This window comes from Lissotriton vulgaris, chromosome 5 (assembly GCF_964263255.1).
Source record: "Lissotriton vulgaris chromosome 5, aLisVul1.2, whole genome shotgun sequence".
Taxonomy (NCBI): Eukaryota; Metazoa; Chordata; class Amphibia; order Caudata; family Salamandridae; genus Lissotriton; species Lissotriton vulgaris.
The window spans coordinates 104,093,319-104,112,076 of record NC_141693.1 but is presented as its reverse complement, the minus strand read 5'-3'; the positions used below and the strand labels follow the sequence as shown (position 1 = coordinate 104,112,076).

The 18,758-nt window shown below is 43.6% G+C and overlaps 1 protein-coding gene across 1 annotated transcript in view; it reads left to right on the top strand.

The window, feature by feature from the left end:
• Positions 1-18,758, top strand: part of LOC147710300 (uncharacterized) — a 42,667-nt gene that overhangs the window by 9,227 nt on the left and 14,682 nt on the right. Inside the window, exons 3-5 of the mRNA XM_086919342.1 lie at positions 1,457-1,894; positions 9,111-9,272; positions 18,599-18,675. Of these exons, the coding sequence (XP_086775468.1) occupies positions 1,457-1,894; positions 9,111-9,272; positions 18,599-18,675 (677 nt within the window). The remainder of the gene's footprint in view (positions 1-1,456; positions 1,895-9,110; positions 9,273-18,598; positions 18,676-18,758) is intronic.

Genomic DNA, 18,758 nt, shown 5'->3' with positions numbered 1-18,758 from the left:
ACGCAGCACACCCTTGCCCCATCAGAAGCCAGAAGGCAACAAAACTTTGGTCCTGATTACGATGGCGGTGGGATCGCCACCGTCAGGCCGTCTGTGGCAGTCCCACCAACATCCAGCCCATTGGATCTGACCGCGCATTAGGATGCTGGCGATCGGATCTCAGCTGGCGGGGAGTAAGACCGCCATGCCTGACCGGATCAAGGAGCCTGTCAGTGTGGCGGTCGGACTCCTATTCCCCACAATGGGGCGGTACCTGTTCAGGCATTGCCATATGGATTAGGATGTCCCTTTTAGCTGGCCCTTTCATGACGGTCAACCTGCAGTGAAAAGGCAGGTTGACAGTGACTTAGGGGGCCCCTAGCAGGGCCCCCTTCCCCACTGGCCCTCTGTTATGGGCCATGTTGTGCCTGCAACATGGTGCAGGGATGTTTAAAATGTGTATATTTTGTACGGCAGCACTCGCCACAATGCAAAGTGTACACGTTGTGACCGCCATGAAGGCGGTCACATCATATTGCTGGCAACGGGACCGCTGACTTCTAGTTGAGCGGTCCAGCTTCCGCCACAGTGCTGGTATGACGAACGTCTGACTGTCATCGTAATCAGGCCCATAGTGTGGTTCACTACAGTGAAAGGTGGTCTGAATTGGCTTCAATGCTCAGCAAAAAGCCATCCCAGTTAGCCATCATTGTAGGATTCAAACATTGTCTTTCGTCAGGCAAAGAGCTTGAGGGTCCCACTTCATCTAGGGAGCATTCATTAGTCCCATATTTTGGGTCTGGTGTCCATGAAATATTTTTGCGTTGGTGAATCGGTGATTTTATCCCCTGCACATGGGGACCGTTGATGATTTTCCCAGCTTAAATATGCCATGCCTTGTATGGTGGTTCCAGGCAAGAAAAATCCGTGGTAGAACAAGACAAGCCATCTGATGTGTAAAGGTAGGAGCTGTGTGGTGGATTGTCAGGTGTCTGATATTTGAAACAGCTGAAGTTAGTTTGTTGTAAGCCAGGTACTTCCCTATTTCGAAAGGAGACGTGGGAGCCACCTTTGGTGGAAGGCACATATACCGATTTTTGGTAGATGCTTGATAGCCACCAAATAATTACTGCACTCCAAATGCAAAATGATTTAAGAAAACCACTTTGTATCAACAGCTTGAATGTATCTACGCAGTGATGTTTAGTGTTAGTTTTTAAGTTTCTAACAGTAAAAAAAATATTTTTATTATTTGAAAAGAAGAGGGACAAGTTATAAAGAGCTACTAGTCTGTTTTCAGCGAGAGGAAGCTCAAGTTTAGATAAGATTTTAGTCCACCAAACATAGTCAATAGTGACTAATTTGTGAGCAGGAAACTTCAGAACTTTGAATCAGTTTATAGTATCTTGGACATTCTTATGGAGTTTTCTTTGACCTAAGGTTTACTTACTCTATTCATTTTCATTGTTGACACTAGATAATAAACCAAATACCAAGGACATCTCAGCAGGAGAGTCTTACCTCGAATCAGTTACAACCAGAACAACAGAGGACGACTCAGCGTCCCAGAGCAGCAAAGACCCCAATCTGCCAACCCAAACTACAGAGGCTGAAAAGAGAGAAAACCCAGACATTCATTCAGCTACTTCCCAGGAAGTGATTAATGAAGAGACTTTGCTTCCCCATGCAGATGCAGGGAAGAAGCTATCTGGAAATAGGAAAGGCCATAAAAGAGAAGTCCACCAAAGTGGCCAACTTCAAGGAGCCAAAACATTATCAAGAAGACACCACCATGGTCCTATTAACACCCAACAGAAAAATACAGAAAACATTACTTCTGAATTAAGGAGCCCCTCCGACTGCGGCCGACCAAAGAATGAAGCAAGATCTCAAAGTATATCTAATGAAGGAGGAGGTACGCCATTACTATGTTGAGTGTGATGGGCAGATTGGAAAGTGAAATTTATTACAAAAACTATTGGAACAGAAGTATGGGATGGGGAAGAAATGATGATCAGTGCTGTGCTTAGAATTAAACAATTCCATGGGTGAATTTATTATAGTTGAAAAAATACACGTTATCAATACATTTTTGTTGTACTTATTGTTTTGGATAGCAGTAACAAAGCCATCTAGGTGTTCCAAAGCGTTCAGAAAGTGGGGGAAGGGAGCATGTAGGTGTTAAAAGCAAAATACTTTTCACCCACCTTATTAAATATTTGGTGGAGCAGAAGCCTTGCCATTAATCTAGAGCACATTCATCCCACCAATTCTGCAGTTCGCCTGCCTCGGATAGAGGTGGTGCGGCAACTAGGCTTTTAATGGCAGAGTTTCAGCTGGTTCCAGTGCAGGAAACCCCTTCCAGGCCACCCATCTGTCAGTGGGCACCTGGGTCAGGGGCACGAAGACCCGTCTTTGTTTTGCTTATTTTTCGTGCTTGGGACCATCATGAGAGCCATGCTGCACTGGAGGTTGATGTCTTCTTCAAAAACAGGGCGAACCCGGTAACCCAATGGCATCTGGGTAAATGAAAACTATTAGTATAAAGCAAAATGATGCCTTGGACACAACTAGCACAGTACTAATTCAAGAATGGGACCTCTAAATTATCTCATCCTATACCCAATCTGTCGTATTTAGATGAATCAAATTCTTATATTTCATTTTCACTGGTCACCCAAATCTATATAGAGAACACCAAAAACGATGTTTTTATGTATTTGATTTTGATTTAATTATAACATAACCTAGAATCAGATTTCTTATTCATTTGAGTCTATTTTTGCCACATTTAAACAAACAAACATACATATATACACATCACTTTTTACATATATATATATATATATACAATACATACAAACACTGATAAACTAATATTGCGATAAATTCTAATAGCCCAATTATTTTCACAGGATGCTAGCTCTTTAGTATGGCTTCAGCATTCCTTAAGTAGTAAGCTCCTCCAGACCTATTTACAAAAGAGTATACCAGATCATTTTTTAATTTTTTGATCTGTTCAATGTCTTTTTCACTCCTTGTGAAACCATCTGTTTCATGTATAGTTTCCAATATTTTTAGGCTGGGGTCTTCTCTCAAACAAAAGTGTCGACGCGTTACAGCCCTCTTACTATGGGCCTCATCAGGACTTGGGCTAATGCAAAGCTCCGTCTACAGAATCATACAAAAGAGTACCAATTACTGTATGTATTCATTACTATATGAATTCTAAGTCAGGGTTCACTATACACTATATACAACTATATACATCTTACAAATATTTACCCAAACCTCGGAGTGGTCAGGCTAACAACGTATATCACCCCTCATCATCATTACCAGAACACACCATATGTAACTGCGTGAAGGGGGAAACCTATTCATATAATTCCTACACACAGGCCTCTAAATACACCACGTGCTCAAAAAACAGAGTGCTTAAGAAACAGACGAGATTAGAAAGAACACCCTATATATAAGGTGCACACCGGTAAAGTATATCTTTACTCCCAAATGTGCTGAAAAAATAGCTGGAAAAAATAGCCCAAAGCGAGATAGTGGTGCATATCCTTGTCGCAGTACTCACATTCTACTGATGGCTCAGGGCTTCTCGACAAAAATTCACGTAGTTGGTAGCCCTTACAAAGCACTCCGGCGTCCCAGCCAATCAAGGGACCTACATGAATGACAATGAAGCGGCAGCTTGTAAAACAAGTAATCGACATCGCTGTCCGTTATCATAAACTGCCTCTCCTATTATAAAATGATCTGACCCCATCTGTACTCACTTTCCGAGGGAGTCTTCTATATAGACTCGGTTCTCCAAACTCGGGGCAGCTATTATCTCTCTCTTTCCTCCCGGCAGCCGGTCTCACAACCCGGAACCCGATTCTGAGCCGGTCACGTGGTCCTACCACTAAGTAAGCCTCAGACACTGAAAAAGGACTCACGAACCCATTCAAGTAATAGAAAGCGAAGAGATCTACCGAAAAACAATATATCTATACAACATTATTAAATAAAAATAATCTTACTGATTAAATCGATTTCTAAATCTAGATGTGAAAAACGGTAATTTTATAAATCCTAGGGGGATAGATCAGCAAAAGGAATTTCATTAATTCGAGGAGGGGGAGGGGGGGGAAGGAAGGGGGGGAATTTTTTAGCACGTATAACCTGGTATTAGGTCCAACTATCTATTCTAAGTTGGAGGTGATATAGCCCATAGTCTGCCACTCCGCACAATCTTACCACTTAAATTACAATACACATCCATCACCTATATACAATTTCATATATTTTAATAGTCTTACATTACAAAAATAATAAAAATACTTTCAACACATATTTCATAGACCTATTGTCTCATTAGTACATAAAGTACAACCTATCACTAGTGAGCAGAACTGTAACGGTACGAAATATTACAAGTCTTATTTACACAATTCAAGTATTCCAGTGAGTGATCAAGTTAACAAGTTAACACTCTACTTTCCATCAAATTAATGCCCAAATTTCATCTCTATCATTTAGCCCAGTGTTAGCTGTCTTATATTTTTCAATCAACCTTGCCTCTAGTCTGTCAAGCCTCATCTTTGTGTCATCTCCTTTACCTTTTCTTAGAACACATAGAACCGTCCAAATAATGTCATTTTCCGTATGTTGGTATGTTGCATAATGCTGTACCAATGGAGCTCCCTGTACTTTGCATTTAACCCTCGATTTGTGTTGCAGAATACGTTTCTGTATTGCTTGTGTTGTCTGGCCGATGTAAAATCTATTGCATGGGCATTTAATACAATATATTGTATTCATTGTATTGCAGTTGGAAAAGCTCTTTTGATAATGTCTCTGTCCATTGATATCAATGTATTTGGTATCAGCTGTTTGATCACACGCCACACAATTGAGGCACCTGTAGTGTCCTATCGTAGGTGGCAAATTCAATAATCCTCGTAAGTCAAGGGACCGCGACGGCAGGGACTTTTCTTTTCTGCTTGCTCTCACCAGACTCTGTCTAAGGTTCTTACCTTTTTTGAATGCAAAGAGGGGCTTTTTTATTCCCAGATGTTCAATGACTTTCCACTGTTTCTGAATGATTTTTTTGACTTTATTGGCCTTTGGGTCGTAAGTAAGGACACTTGTCAAAGGAGCATCTTTTTCTCTAATCTTTGGCACTAAAAGCGTCTCTCTTGGAGTAAACCAAGCTCTTTTAAGAGCTATTTTGACTAACCGTTTGGGGTAGCCTCTCGCTATTAGTTTATTCTTTAAATGTTCTGCATTTTTAAAGTATTCATCCTTCTTACTGCAATTTCTCCTGACCCGGAGAAATTGCCCATAGGGCAAATTTTCTTTAAGTGTGCGCGGGTGACAGCTGGTAAAAAGTAACAATGTGTTGCGGTCAGTACTCTTAGTATAGAAGCTAACTTCTACGAGGCCGTTGTCAATTTCAATATTAACATCTAGAAATTTTAATTTTTTGGGGTCATTAGTCATAGTAAAATTCAATTCTGAAGTTCTTGTATTTAACCAATTATGGAAATCCTTTAATGATGTAGTGTCGCCTTGCCATATCATAAAGATATCATCTATATAGCGACACCAAAAATTTACCTTGATCTTAAAAGGATTGGTGTCGCTATATATCCACTTTTTTTCATATTCTGCCATAACTAGATTGGCAATTTCCGGGGAGAAACTACATCCCATTGCCACTCCTGAGACTTGTAAAAATAATTGACCATTGTAATCAAAAAAATTGTTTTTCAAGCAAATAGTTGCTAAAGTAACTAAAAAATCCGTGGGTACCTAATGTGGTCGTGGCCTCTGATCTAATACATGTTTCATCACTGCAATTGCTTCGTCTTGCGGAATATTCGTATATAGTGATTCTATATCGAATGACACTAACAGTTGGTTATCACAGTCGAAAGGACGTCCCTCTATCTTGGTTATAAAATCCGTTGTGTCCCTTATGTAAGATTGGGTCTTTTTTACTAAAGGGATGAGGAAAACATCAATGTATTTAGCCAAAGGTTCCAACAATGAACCACAGGCCGAAACAATGGGCCTACCCGGTGGATTAGTGGTGGATTTATGTACTTTTGGCAGTACATATATATTTGGGATTTTATTATGGTCTGAATTGAGGAAATCAAATTATTTTTGACACAACCATCCTTGTTCGAGACCTTCTGTTGTTATATTGAAGATTTTTTCTTTCAGCTTCACTGTTGGGTCCTCAGACAGTTTTCTATAATGATTAACGTTGGAAAGTTGTCTATTTACCTCTAAATCATACTTGTCACTATCCCAAAGCACAATCCCACCCCCTTTATCTGCCGGTTTGATAACCAATAACGGGTTATCCGCCAGATTTTTTAAGGCTATTCTCTCCTCTTTTTCACAGTTGGAATTGAAAAAGATTTTTTTAGATTGTAGGTCATCTAATTCCCTAAGGACTATGTCCTCAAATATTAATATTTCTGGTGGCAATAGTGTGCTTTCTGGAATGAAAGTGGACTTGTTCTTCAGGCCACTAACATTGTTAGATTAATTTGCTTCTCTTTCTAAGAAGAAGGCTTTAAGCCTAATTTTCCTGAGAAATGTTAGAACTTCCATGCTGCACTGAAGGTTGATGACGGCACTACAGGTACCGCGCAGGCCTTGACCGACAATAACGGTCATACTCCCCTGCCGAATCACTCCAGGGAGCATTTGTGGCAAAACGCTGGCGTTTGCTTGGTAAGTGAATCCCCCTCGCACACTTATAGCACCTTAGTGAGTGCGGCACATAGTCCCAACACACTCACTTAATTGTTATTAACTTGCACCCACCCTAATTAACGGTCCTGAGGAAAGCCAGCATAACCCAAGGCACTGGCTGAAACATGTAGACCACCGGATGTAGGAGGTCTTAATTTTACCACCACAACATCCACCCATCTTGTTTTTAACCGCTAACAGAGGCCCAGTCATTAACATTTAATTTACCCTCGGGTACTGGGACCACTGTATAGCATTTTAACTTCACTTTCCACACCACCACACTGCACTCTCAGTAATATACCTGCTCCGCTGTAATCATGCGTCGAAGCACACCCGGGACACATTCGGTGTCACCGGGTGGGCCCGATGATGAAGCATGCCACCAACCAGGTTGGTGGTCGAGGGCTTCATCACAAAACCTAATGGGTTTCTGCTGACAATACAGTTCTGAGTCCTATAATACGGTCACATATAGTTAGTCCTTGTTGATTACATAATGTTTGTAGCAACCATGGTGGATGTAAATATGCCTGGAGATTTGGCCAATTGGTTGTTGCTCTTGTTCAGTCCATCCGCATCCAGAGCAATAAACTGCTCTGAAGGAGTGTGCACCTGGCTATAGACACCAGACTGGTCTACTGTGTTCTTGGTCTTGTGGCAAATGTTCCTGCAGCAGGACTTATGAGCTTGAATATGTCTCATGGGCCTTACTCTGGCAGACCAAATTCCCCATGAATTTAATAACATTGCTATGGAAGGGGCACTATGTAAGGACATCTCAAGCGTCTATCTTTCCCAGTAAAGTCTTGCCCTCTCCATCCTCACTCTTCATACTATAGAAGGGTGTCCGCTGTGTTTTGTTTCTGTAGAGCCCCCACTCATTTTAGGAAGGAAGAATATCTTAGTGGGATAGGTCAATATATAGAAGGTAGGTCAATACATAGCTAAACTATCAACCTAAGCAGATGGTGGCCTATTGGTTGGTTTTGTTGCCAAACTGATGGCCTTTCTTGGTCTAAAGTTTATGCTCACATACTGAGTAATTCCACCGACCATATCATAAATTAAATGTTGGTATAATTTAACTAGCTGCTTCTTGCATTTAAATTCAGCTTTCACAGTGCTCCTGAGTGCATATATGTTTTAACTGTACCTTGTGTGGAGTGAAGGGGCACTTTCAAAGATACTATGGAACAAGGAGACAAATTAAAATATTTAAGAATCAAGAGAATAGTCTGCCACAACATTTGCTGCCTCTACTCTCACTTGAAAATGTGCATTAGTCGTTAACACAGTTTCCTGGATTCATAATATATTTTGCTTTAATCATTTGAAGTTGAATATAGTACAAGCCAGTCCTGAGAATGTGATGAAGCACTTTGCGCCACTTAATGCTGAGCTAAGTTTACATATTTTGCAGTCTACAGAAACAGAATGTACATTTTAGGAACAACCAGCTTTTTATAATTATATATGAAATTGAAGGTTAATGGGAGATATATCAGAAACTAATTAAGTAGTAGCTTCCAGATTCAATCATTATTAACTTTCTTGCAATGCCCGGCTTGTTTCCATATGGGTACGTGTAGAAAAAGTATTTAGTTGAAGTCTCTAAATGCATGTCCAAACCAATCAAAAGGTTAGTCATTGTTCCAGGTGATGTTGCTAATTATTGTGAATGTGGACCATCAACATGGGGCAAACTCACACAGGTAAGGATTTTTTTGTATAGCAAGTGTTACCCAAAGGAAAACACAAAGAATTGGTAAGACTTCAGCTGAAACTTTGTGAAGGCCAACAGTGGAAAAAAAACTTGACTAAAACATTTTACCAACTTCTACACTTCTACATAAAAAAAGAAGTTTCATGAAACATAGTCAAGAATGTTTATGCATTCACAATTTATTGTTTTTTGTACTTTTTATACTGAAGCTTTCCGCTTTTAACAGAGTGATATTGTTACATCTGTTTTAACCAGAAACCGTGTAAAGTTGAAAATTGACAAGTTTGTTCTGTGACAACTATTCATGATAGCAAGAGGTGTCTTTGAGTTTGTGCTAGGTATGGTTGCAATGATGCATATAATTTATTTGAACAAAAACACATAGATAAGAGTGGTGCACTGCAAAAAACTGGAGCAAAGTTAATATTCATTACAAATGCATACAATCAGCGTCTTCCACACACATGAAAATGCATATGTAAGCTTTGCTGGAAAGACTGTGGAGTTGTGAATCAAGTTTTGGTTTGATAATCAATGAGAGAACATAACAAGATATTGTTTTGTGATGTTAAGCAATATAATCTGTGTTGTATGTAGACAACCAGTGTTTCAATAGATCACTTGTTTTCTTTTAAACTAGAATGGTCATTTCAGGAAAAGCTGGTCACTGCTCTACATTGCAAGGATGGCACGCGATCTGACGTGGAACTCAGTGACTCAAGCGACACCAGTGACATCCGTGGATCGGCAGTGTTGCAGCCAGGTCAGGATGTCAACCTTGGGAAGTCCCTGGTAGAGCCAGGTAAAATATCACAAATGTATATTCTGCACATACTGTGGCTGCTTCAATCAGGCAGGGGTGTGCAAACAAATATCCTGATTTCTTGCTTGTGTTCAGTATAAATGTAACCTTTTGGAACCAACTGAGGGCCATTCTTCTGGAGTACATGGCAATTAGAACTCAGACCAAGGCAAAATATCCGGTCTATTTTAAGGCAGTTAACGTGACTTTGTTTCAACACAAAAACAGGTCAAAGGAGACACCTTCTGGGGTTGGAGACAAAGGGTAGACAAAGGATAGGGGCTTTTCAACATGAAGTCTCCAGCAGCATTCCCCCTTGTGGTTACTTTGAGCAAGCTCTTAAAATACAATGTTGATGCTCGTTGAAAGGTCTGTGAAATAAAAATCAAGTGGCAAACATCTAAAAACAAAGATGATGAGCTCTAGTAAAAAACTAAAAGGTATGGGTTCCTTTCTGATCAATGGGGAAAGGAAAATGTTGGTAGTTTAAAGTACCGGAGGTCCTTTGTACCGATAAGTGTGATTGGCCTTCACAGCTGCCTAGATGCTCCCTGATCCTTGAGAAAAGTAGCTTTAAAATGTCATTTCATGTTTTCTTTAACTGCTCATTTATATTTTTGGAAAAATGAAACACAACTTCTACATTTATACGCAGATAAAATATATCAAGCCTATGTCAAACTTTCTGTAGGTAAGCTAATTGTAGAATTACATCACAAGGCTATTCTGGAACATTAAATAAGGATTACAAGGATTGATTTACTATAACATTTTATGGTTTGGTCTCACTCCTGGTCTGCTTATATTATGTCGATAAGCTCAACTCTAAGGGCCTTATTATGATGGCGGTCAGTCAGACCGCCTTCTGCCATCATATCGGGCAAGAAACCATCCGACAATGAGAGGGCGGCCAACCCGCCCAATTATGATGAATCCGCCAGAATGGCGGTCGGAAAGTGCTTTTTACTACTGTCACTTGTGCTATGGAGCAGAAAAAGCAGCAGCAGAAAAAACACTTTGCGCACATCCATGCACTGTGTGCCAGGCACCATGTGGTGCATGGTATATGGTGAATGGATGTGTGGGGGCACTACATGTGCCTCCAGGGCTTAGCAGTAGCCCACGGGGTACAGAGGCCGTGCTTGGGGCTCCAATGTCCGTTTCCATCTGCCTTTTCATGGTGGTCGGACTGCCATTATAAGGCAATCAGAAAGGTACATCCTAATTCCTACGGCGGTGCCTGCGCAGGCACCGCCACCATTATAGGGATAGGAGTCCGACCTCCTCCCGATGGGACCTTGGATCCTGTCGGAGGTGGTGGTCCTACCCCCGACCTCTGCAGTCCAACCGGCTGCAAAGAAATGCGGCAGTCAGACTGATGCCCTGGATATCAGGCACACTTTCACCGACAGGCTGTTGTTGACGGTCTGCCTGCCATCGTAAAGTGGGCCTAAGTCGTGGTGATATATTCCAATCATCAGAGCACATAACAAAACCATTGGCAAAGAAAGAGGGCCTGAAATAGTTATAACTTAGTATTAGAAAAATGCTAGGTTTCGCGCAAAATCCATTTGCTGTTTAGAGAAGAAACTGCATTTTGCCTCTTTTTCAACAAATTGGAGAGTACTCACAGTACACTAGATGTCACAAACTGTGCCCAAGTGAAAAGGTGTTTCGGGATCATCTGGAGGTTTGTGAAATTAGTCAAAGTATAATTAGGAGTCCATGGGAGGTATTTTTCACACACAATCGTGCTTAAATTCACCTGCTGCTCTACACCCTTGTGAGGGGATGAGATGCACCTTTAAGATGAAGTGAGGTGGTCTCGTATAGGGTCTTCTGGGATGCACAGACTTCTTTATCTACATTCAGAGCTCTTCTTTCACTTGTCTGAAACCAGAAATGGACCTGCAGTTTATGACCTCGGCTACGAGGCTCAATTCCAGCCTTGCACACGTTTTGTCTACAAGGGATCTGTAAAGGAATTATAAAACACACACTACTCCTGTATATTGCTTGGAGCATATGACACATGAGAGACATGCAAAACCTGATGGTTCAGTGACCTAATGCTGTATAATGGCATCTGTTGTGATTTGCTGGTAGCAAGATTAAAGGAAAACAAAAAGGTGATTGTAGGAGTGTCTGCAAAAGTTTCAGCAACAAACAATCTCTCTGGGGAACATTCCAATCCATGTGTTTTGCCCACTGCAGCACTGCAGGAGGCAAGCAGTCATTTGCAAATCTGTTTGGCCCTACATTAATATTGATATTGATATATTTTCAAGAGTGCGCGAATGCAAATGGCGTCTTGGCGATGGTGTACCCTACTGACTCATGTAATCCTACAGATGTGCTGTTTTTTTGTGTGGTTTTTAATACCTCTCGATTTAAGGACAGTAAAACAGCCAGTTTTTAAGGTGTTTTCTGAAAGTCAGACCTAGTTATTACAGTAGGTTGTTCCAGAGATAGGCTGTGGTGTGGAAGAAGCTTCCGCCCACCCCCCAGTTGGATCTCCTGATTTTCCGGACATTGATTGTTCTGGAGTTAGTAAATGTTAGTAAATGTTTCTTGCAGTAGCCTTGGACAGCTCCGTATAGAGATTTGTGGACTAGACAGGGGGCCTTGAATGGGACTCTTTTCTTCACCGGCAACCAGTCAAGTTCTTGCAAGGTTCCAGAAACTGACTGAAACTTGGGAATAAGAACAACCCAGCCTTAGGTCCAGCCCAAAACAGCCAAACCGAGACCACTTTATCTTATTAGAAACAGTTCGAAAAATAGAAGCATGATCAGAAGTACTGTTTCCATTAAGCCCAACATAGAGAATTGGCCACAGAAGAATAGACAAAGGGACTTTGATCAGATCTAGGAATTGCAGAGTACCCTTGGTATGGCTGAGGAAATTGCTGGTGGTTTGAGACAAAGAAAGCATTCTAGGTGCATTGCCATGCTTTCCCCCCGATTCATGACAATCATCTTGAGAGGTGCAATTTAAGTATGGTGAGGTACCCACCTTTTGTGTGCTTGCTGTGTAGAAGAAGGTGCCTGTTTGCATGAGGCTGCTGAGTGTGAATGTTGAGAAGTGACTACTAGTAGCATTTAACTGAACTGAAGAAGAACCAAAAAAGGGTAAAAAAAAACCAGTCTCAACCTAGCATCTTCCTGAAAAGTTGGAGTAAAAAGTCACTTGGGTGGACACTCTTATTCAGGGGTAGTTACTTTTGATGTGTTGAAGGAGATATAGACTTCGACCAAAGGTATTGAATGGAAACTGTCCTCGGTGAAGGCAGCATAAAGGAGTTAGGGCCATATGTATCATTCCAAATTGCAATCGCAAACGTCGAAATTCGCAGAATTTTGGCGTTTGCAATCGCAATTGGGCTCAGTGGTATGTATTATTGAAAAACTGCTTCGCAAAATAAGGAATCGCAAAATTTTCGATTCCCTATTTTGCGATTGCATTTAACAAATCGCAAATTGCAATTCCTTAAATGCAATGTAAGAAGCACAGAAAAAGTGCAATTTGTCCCTCAAGAAACGCAAATTACCACCAACTTCAAGTTGGTGGTAATTTGCAATTTGAATTTGAATTTGAATTTAAAATTATTTATAAAGCGCACATACACCAGCGGTTTCATGGCGCTGCAACTAACAGATATCTGTGCGAAGGAGCTGGAGCTGAGTCAAAAGAAAACAAAACTGCTAATGAACTAATTAAAAGATTTGGTAAACAAATGAGCTTTGAGCTGTTTCCGGAATTGCGGATAAAGAGTTAAGGCTCTAAGCTCGAGAGGCAGGGAGTTCCAGAAGAGCGGGGCAAGGGTCGCAAATTTCGAACCTCCCCATTTCTTTCTCCGGAACCGCGGGACTGTGAGAAGGGATTGAGTGGATGAACGCAGTTCCCTGGAGGGAACATAGGGGATGATCTCAGATGAGATAAAAGCCGGTGCCGTGCCCAGTCGTGCTTGAAAGGTGATGGAAGCAAGCTTAAACTGGACACGGGCACGGACAGGAAGCCAATGTAAGGACCTGAGGAGGGGAGTAATGTGGTGAGACTTTGGAAGTTTGAACACCAGGCGCGCCGCCTGCTTTTGGATCTGCTGCAGATGCCTTAAGCTATATGCAGGTATACCTGCATATAAGGCATTGCCGTAATCCAGGCGGGAGATGACCATTGCCAGGGTGATCAATTTCAGAGCATCAAAAGAAAAAAAGCGGGACACCTTGCGTATAGTGCGCAGTGAAAGAAAGGAAGAAGAAACCACAGGACTAACCTGGGAGTGAAGGGTGAGTTGAGAATTGAGTTTAATGCCCAATGTTTTTACTGAGGTAGAGGGGACAGGTGGAGGGCTTAGGGAAGGGGGCCAAAATAAAGAAGACCAGGGGCTGGATGACCCACCCGTCAACACCAGCTCAGTCTTGTCTGGATTGAGTTTCAGATGGTTGTGGTTCATCCAGTCCTGGATATGGATCATGATAGATTGGAAGTTAAGGGCAGGGGAAGAAGACAGATTAAAGACAAGCTGGAGGTCATCCGCATAATTAAATACGGTGACCTCCATTTGCTGCAGTGAGAAAATAAGAGGGGCGATGTAAAGATTAAACAAAAGAGGTGAAAGGGAGGAGCCTTGGGGGACCCCGCACTGAACTTTCCGAAAGTCCGCAGTAAAATCACCCAGGCGAACTGCCTGGGTGCGGTCCCTCAGGAAGGAGGATAACTAAACCAGCGCGGTGCCCCCGATCCCCGCCGCCCTGACACGGGAAAGCAAGATGGTATGATCAACCGTGTCAAAAGCGGCTGAGAGATCGAGGAGAACCAAGGCCTGGGTCTGGTTAGTGTCCATTCCCTCCCTGAGGTTGTCAAGGACCGAAAGGACTACGGACTCCGTAGAGTGTGCGGGGCGGAACCCGGCCTGGCGGGGGGCAAGAGCCCCGTACTTCTCCACAAAAGAGCTCAGAGCGCAGGTGACATGGCGCTCGAGCACTTTCGCCAGGAAAGGCAGGAGAGAGATGGGGCGAAAGTTGGCGGGGACTGAGGGGTCTGCGCCCGGCTTTTTCAGGATGGGAACAATGACTGCTGTTTTGAGTGGATTAGGTACCACGCCCTGGGAGAGAGAGCTATTGAGGAGGTGAAGGGGGGGGGTCTGGGCAAGTAGTAAAGATGTGACGGAGAATGTGGGCAGGGCAGGGATCTAACGGGGAGCCGGATTTGACAAGGGGAATTATGGAAGTCAGGGATTCCTTGGTCAGAGAAGGGAGGGTAGTGAGATGTTCCTTGGGGGGAGGACACTGGGGATCCACAAAAGTAGGAGAGGGGGGAGGGATGTTGGCTTTAATGGTGGCTATTTTCTGAATGAAGAAATTGTTGAGGGAGTGACAGAGTTCCTGGGAGGGGGTGGGCTTCAGAGTGGTTCTGTCGGAAAATGCCAGGTTGTGCACAATCGAGAAGATTTCCCTCGATTGGTTCTCAGCTGCGAGGATTTTTGAGGAAAAATAGGTTGTTTTAGCCGCCAAGATATCCTTTTTATATTGAGTCAGGATGTTAATGAACTCCAATCGCAGTGAGGGGCAGTAGTTTCTCCTCCAGGCCCGCTCCGCTCGACGTACCGCTAGTTTGGTGGCCTTGAGATCTTCATTAAACTACAGGTTGGCATCCTTCTCTCGCTTAGAGGTGACCCGTTTCAGAGGGGCAATAGAGTCGCAGCCTGAGGAAAGCCACTGTTCAATGGCCGTGACCTGGGAAAGGGTGGATAGACCTTGTAGGGAGGGGTGGGAGGTGGTGAGTAGAGTGGATAAATTTTCCGGGTCTACTCGCCCCCAAGCGCGAACCCAGATATTCTTAGGAAGTGGGGGCTTGACCGGAGGGTGTGTGGGAAGGGCAAATGAAATCAGATGATGGTCTGACCATGTACAAGGTGAGATGGAAAGGGACTCTACGGGACAGTTCAAGGACCAAATCTGGTCTAGGATGTGACCCTTGATATGGGTAGGAGAGTGAATATGAGATGTAAAGTTAAGAGATTGAAGGGTATCTGAAAATTCTTTTGAGGATGGGCATTCTGCGGGGTCTGAGGGCCAAAAATTAAAATCACCCAAGAGTAAAATGGAGGAGTTGTTAACTGTGATCGTGGCCAAAACTTCCAGAAAATCAGGGAGAAACAATAAAGGGGATTGAGGGGGACGATAGGTGAGTATGCAAGTGAGGGGGGGTGTAATAGAAGTGGTACGGATAGCTAGATACTCCGTAGTGGCAATATCTGGCAGAGAAAGAGTTTGAAAGGGGAGGTCAGTTCGGGCGATGACCGCGCCGCCGCCCCCAGCTCTGCCATTTTGGCGATCCGCGCGTAGAGCGTAATATGGGGCTGGGAGAGTGGCCAATAGAGCGGGGAGGGAGTCATCGCAAAACCATGTTTCAGTTAAAAAAAGAAGATCTGGGGCATGAAGGTCCAGCAGCACCGATAGTTCGTGCGAGTGGGCTACTGCAGACCGGGTGTTTAAATAGTATGCCGAGAGGGTTTTAGAGGTTCCAGGGTTAACATTACCTCCGGAGGGATGAGGGGGGGTGAGTTGAAGGGGAGGGATGGCGGGAAAAGCAGCAGGAGACAGGCCGAGAGAAGAAATGCGGGAACAGGTAGAGGCTGGTAAAGGCCATGGGCCCCGGAGGCAGCGGAGTTGGGCGGGGGAGTAGGTGATAAATTGGGCAGAGTGACGTGCCCCTAGCCCCGGACAGCCGCGGACGGGCGCAGACAGGCTTGCCTTAGGCGCGCCTTCGGCGCGCAATCGTCGCGCCCGCTGCGCCCGTCCGCTGCACCTCCGGCCCATACACATCGTTTTATATGGGCGTTAAGAGGAAGAGGAGAAAAGGAAGGGGGCGTGGCCGGCGAAGTGGGCGGAGCTAACTCGCTCGCTGTTGATGGCGGCAGCGAGGGAGGATTCCCCGTGACAGCGTCAAAATCGGCTGTCTGGGGGTCAAGAGTCAGGCAGGAATCCTTGCTTTAATGCAGGTAAGTTAAAACACAGATTTACACAAGTTATTTTAAAAATACAGATTAGCAGCGCTCCCGGCTTTCCGCCTCAGGAGAATGTTAGAGTGGACGCGCTAGTGATCAGCGCGCCCTTTTAACCTGGTGGAAAGGGCGTGGCCGGCGAAGTGGGCGGAGCTAGCTCGCTCGCTGTTGATGGCGGCAGCGAGGGAGGATTCCCCGTGACAGCCTCAAAATCGGCTGTCTGGGGGTCAAGAGTCAGGCAGGAATCCTTGCTTTAATGCAGGTAAGTTAAAACACAGATTTACACAAGTTATTTTAAAAATACAGATTAGCAGCGCTCCCGGCTTTCCGCCTCAGGAGAATGTTAGAGTGGACGCGCTAGTGATCAGCGGGCCCTTTTAACCTGGTGGAAGGGGGCGTGGCCGGTGAAGTGGGCGGAGCTAGCTCGCTCGCTGTTGATGGCGGCAGCGAGGGAGGATTCCCCGTGACAGCGTCAAAATCGGCTGTCTGGGGGTCAAGAGTCAGGCAGGAATCCTTGCTTTAATGCAGGTAAGTTAAAACACAGATTTACACAAGTTATTTTAAAAATACAGATTAGCAGCGCTCCCGGCTTTCCGTCTCAGGAGAATGTTAGAGTGGACGTGCTAGTGATCAGCGCGCCCTTTTAACCTGGTGGAAGGGGGCGTGGCCGTCGAAGTGGGCGGAGCTAGCCCGCTCGCTGTTGATGGCGGCAGCGAGGGAGGATTCCCCGTGACAGCGTCAAAATCGGCTGTCTGGGGGTCAAGAGTCAGGCAGGAATCCTTGCTTTAATGCAGGTAAGTTAAAACACAGATTTACACAAGTTATTTTAAAAATACAGATCAGCGGCGCTCCCGGCTTTCCGCCTCAGGAGAATGTTAGAGTGGACGCGCTAGTGATCAGCACGCCCTTTTAACCTGGTGGAAGGGGGCGTGGCCGGCGAAGTGGGCGGAGCTAGCTCGCTCGCTGTTGATGGCGGCAGCGAGGGAGGATTCCCCGTGACAGGGTCAAAATCGGCTGTCTGGGGGTCAAGAGTCAGGAAATTGGAAAATGCATTTTTTGCATTTTTCAAAGTGCAATGTGGCGCACATACATGCCCTTAGAACATGTATGTGCGCCACATGTGCACCCATGCATATTACAGGGGTACAACAGGGTGTCCTTTTGAGACCCTTGCAACCTTGAAATTGCTAATCGCAAATTAAGAATGTCTTCCCATTCATTCCTATAGGCCCATAGGAATGAATTGGGAGGGCTTCCTAAATTGCAAATCGCACGTTGCGATTCGCAATTAAGGAATATGTAGGAATATGTAGGATTCACAAATCTTTTCTGCAAATCCTCCTACATACATCTTGTCACTATTTGAGAATCGCAAAACCAAACTTTCATTCATATGCCTCTTAGCTTCCAAACCTGAGTGTACAGAGACCCAGATCCAAGGACTTAAATAAGTTAGGTACACGTTCAGTGACGAAGGGAAGTGATGCAGACACATAAAACTTTCATGGACTTTCTTATGCTGCATGGAAAATTAACTTAAAAACCCTTTAAAATGTGGGGTACAAATTATTTCATCTCTGCTCTTACAGTCCATCGAGCTGGAAGATTATCCTCGAGTTCCCTTCGAAATTCACACGCTGCTTCATACCCAAATGTGAGGACATGGGCTGAGAGTCCTGGTGCTGAGACCATCATTCTAGTTTTGGGAAGACCTTGGTATTGAGACGTTGTCCTACACTTAGTGGTCAAAATGGGATGCACATTTTTCAGCTACTAAAATTTCGATTTTTCTTGAGCTGTGCTAGTCAGAGGAGGAGGCAAGAATCCGACGCTACCATCAAAGACCTCTTCCCTTTGTTGAATCATTTTTGCTCCTTGGCAAGAAATGGATAATCAGTGATGATAAGAGATTGAGTTTTGCAAGCAAAGCATGTCTTCTTGGATGTCAAACAGGGAAGGATGTCCTGAACAAGTCTGGCAGACACCAGTATTTGAAACCTCCCCTGGATATCTATAGACCTTGTTAATCCTACAAGTCACACATTGCCCACATCTCCTGGGAACATGCCTTTTGATTCTTCTGGTAGCATTCCTCTTGTCTGTTTACACTTTCCTCCTTTTTCCTGTTTCGTTCTCTCCCTCCACCTCAATTCCTTCTTTATTGTTCTTTTTTCCACTTGGTGGGAGCAGTGGCCATTGGTTTTTCCTTCTTTAAGGTTTCATTCTAATAAAGAGTGAAATGTGTGGAGTTAAACATGTAATGTCCTTTTTATCCGCTTCTGACAATTGTGTTCATGGTGTTTTGCCCAATAAACAGGTTTAAAACTAAAGGAGAAAGACCAAGAGGAACACACCGAAGAAAAGACAGACAAAGGATCTGCTCTGCGAACCCAGGTATAATTTAAAAAGATATATATATATATATATATATATATATATATATATATATATATATATATATATATATATATAATATA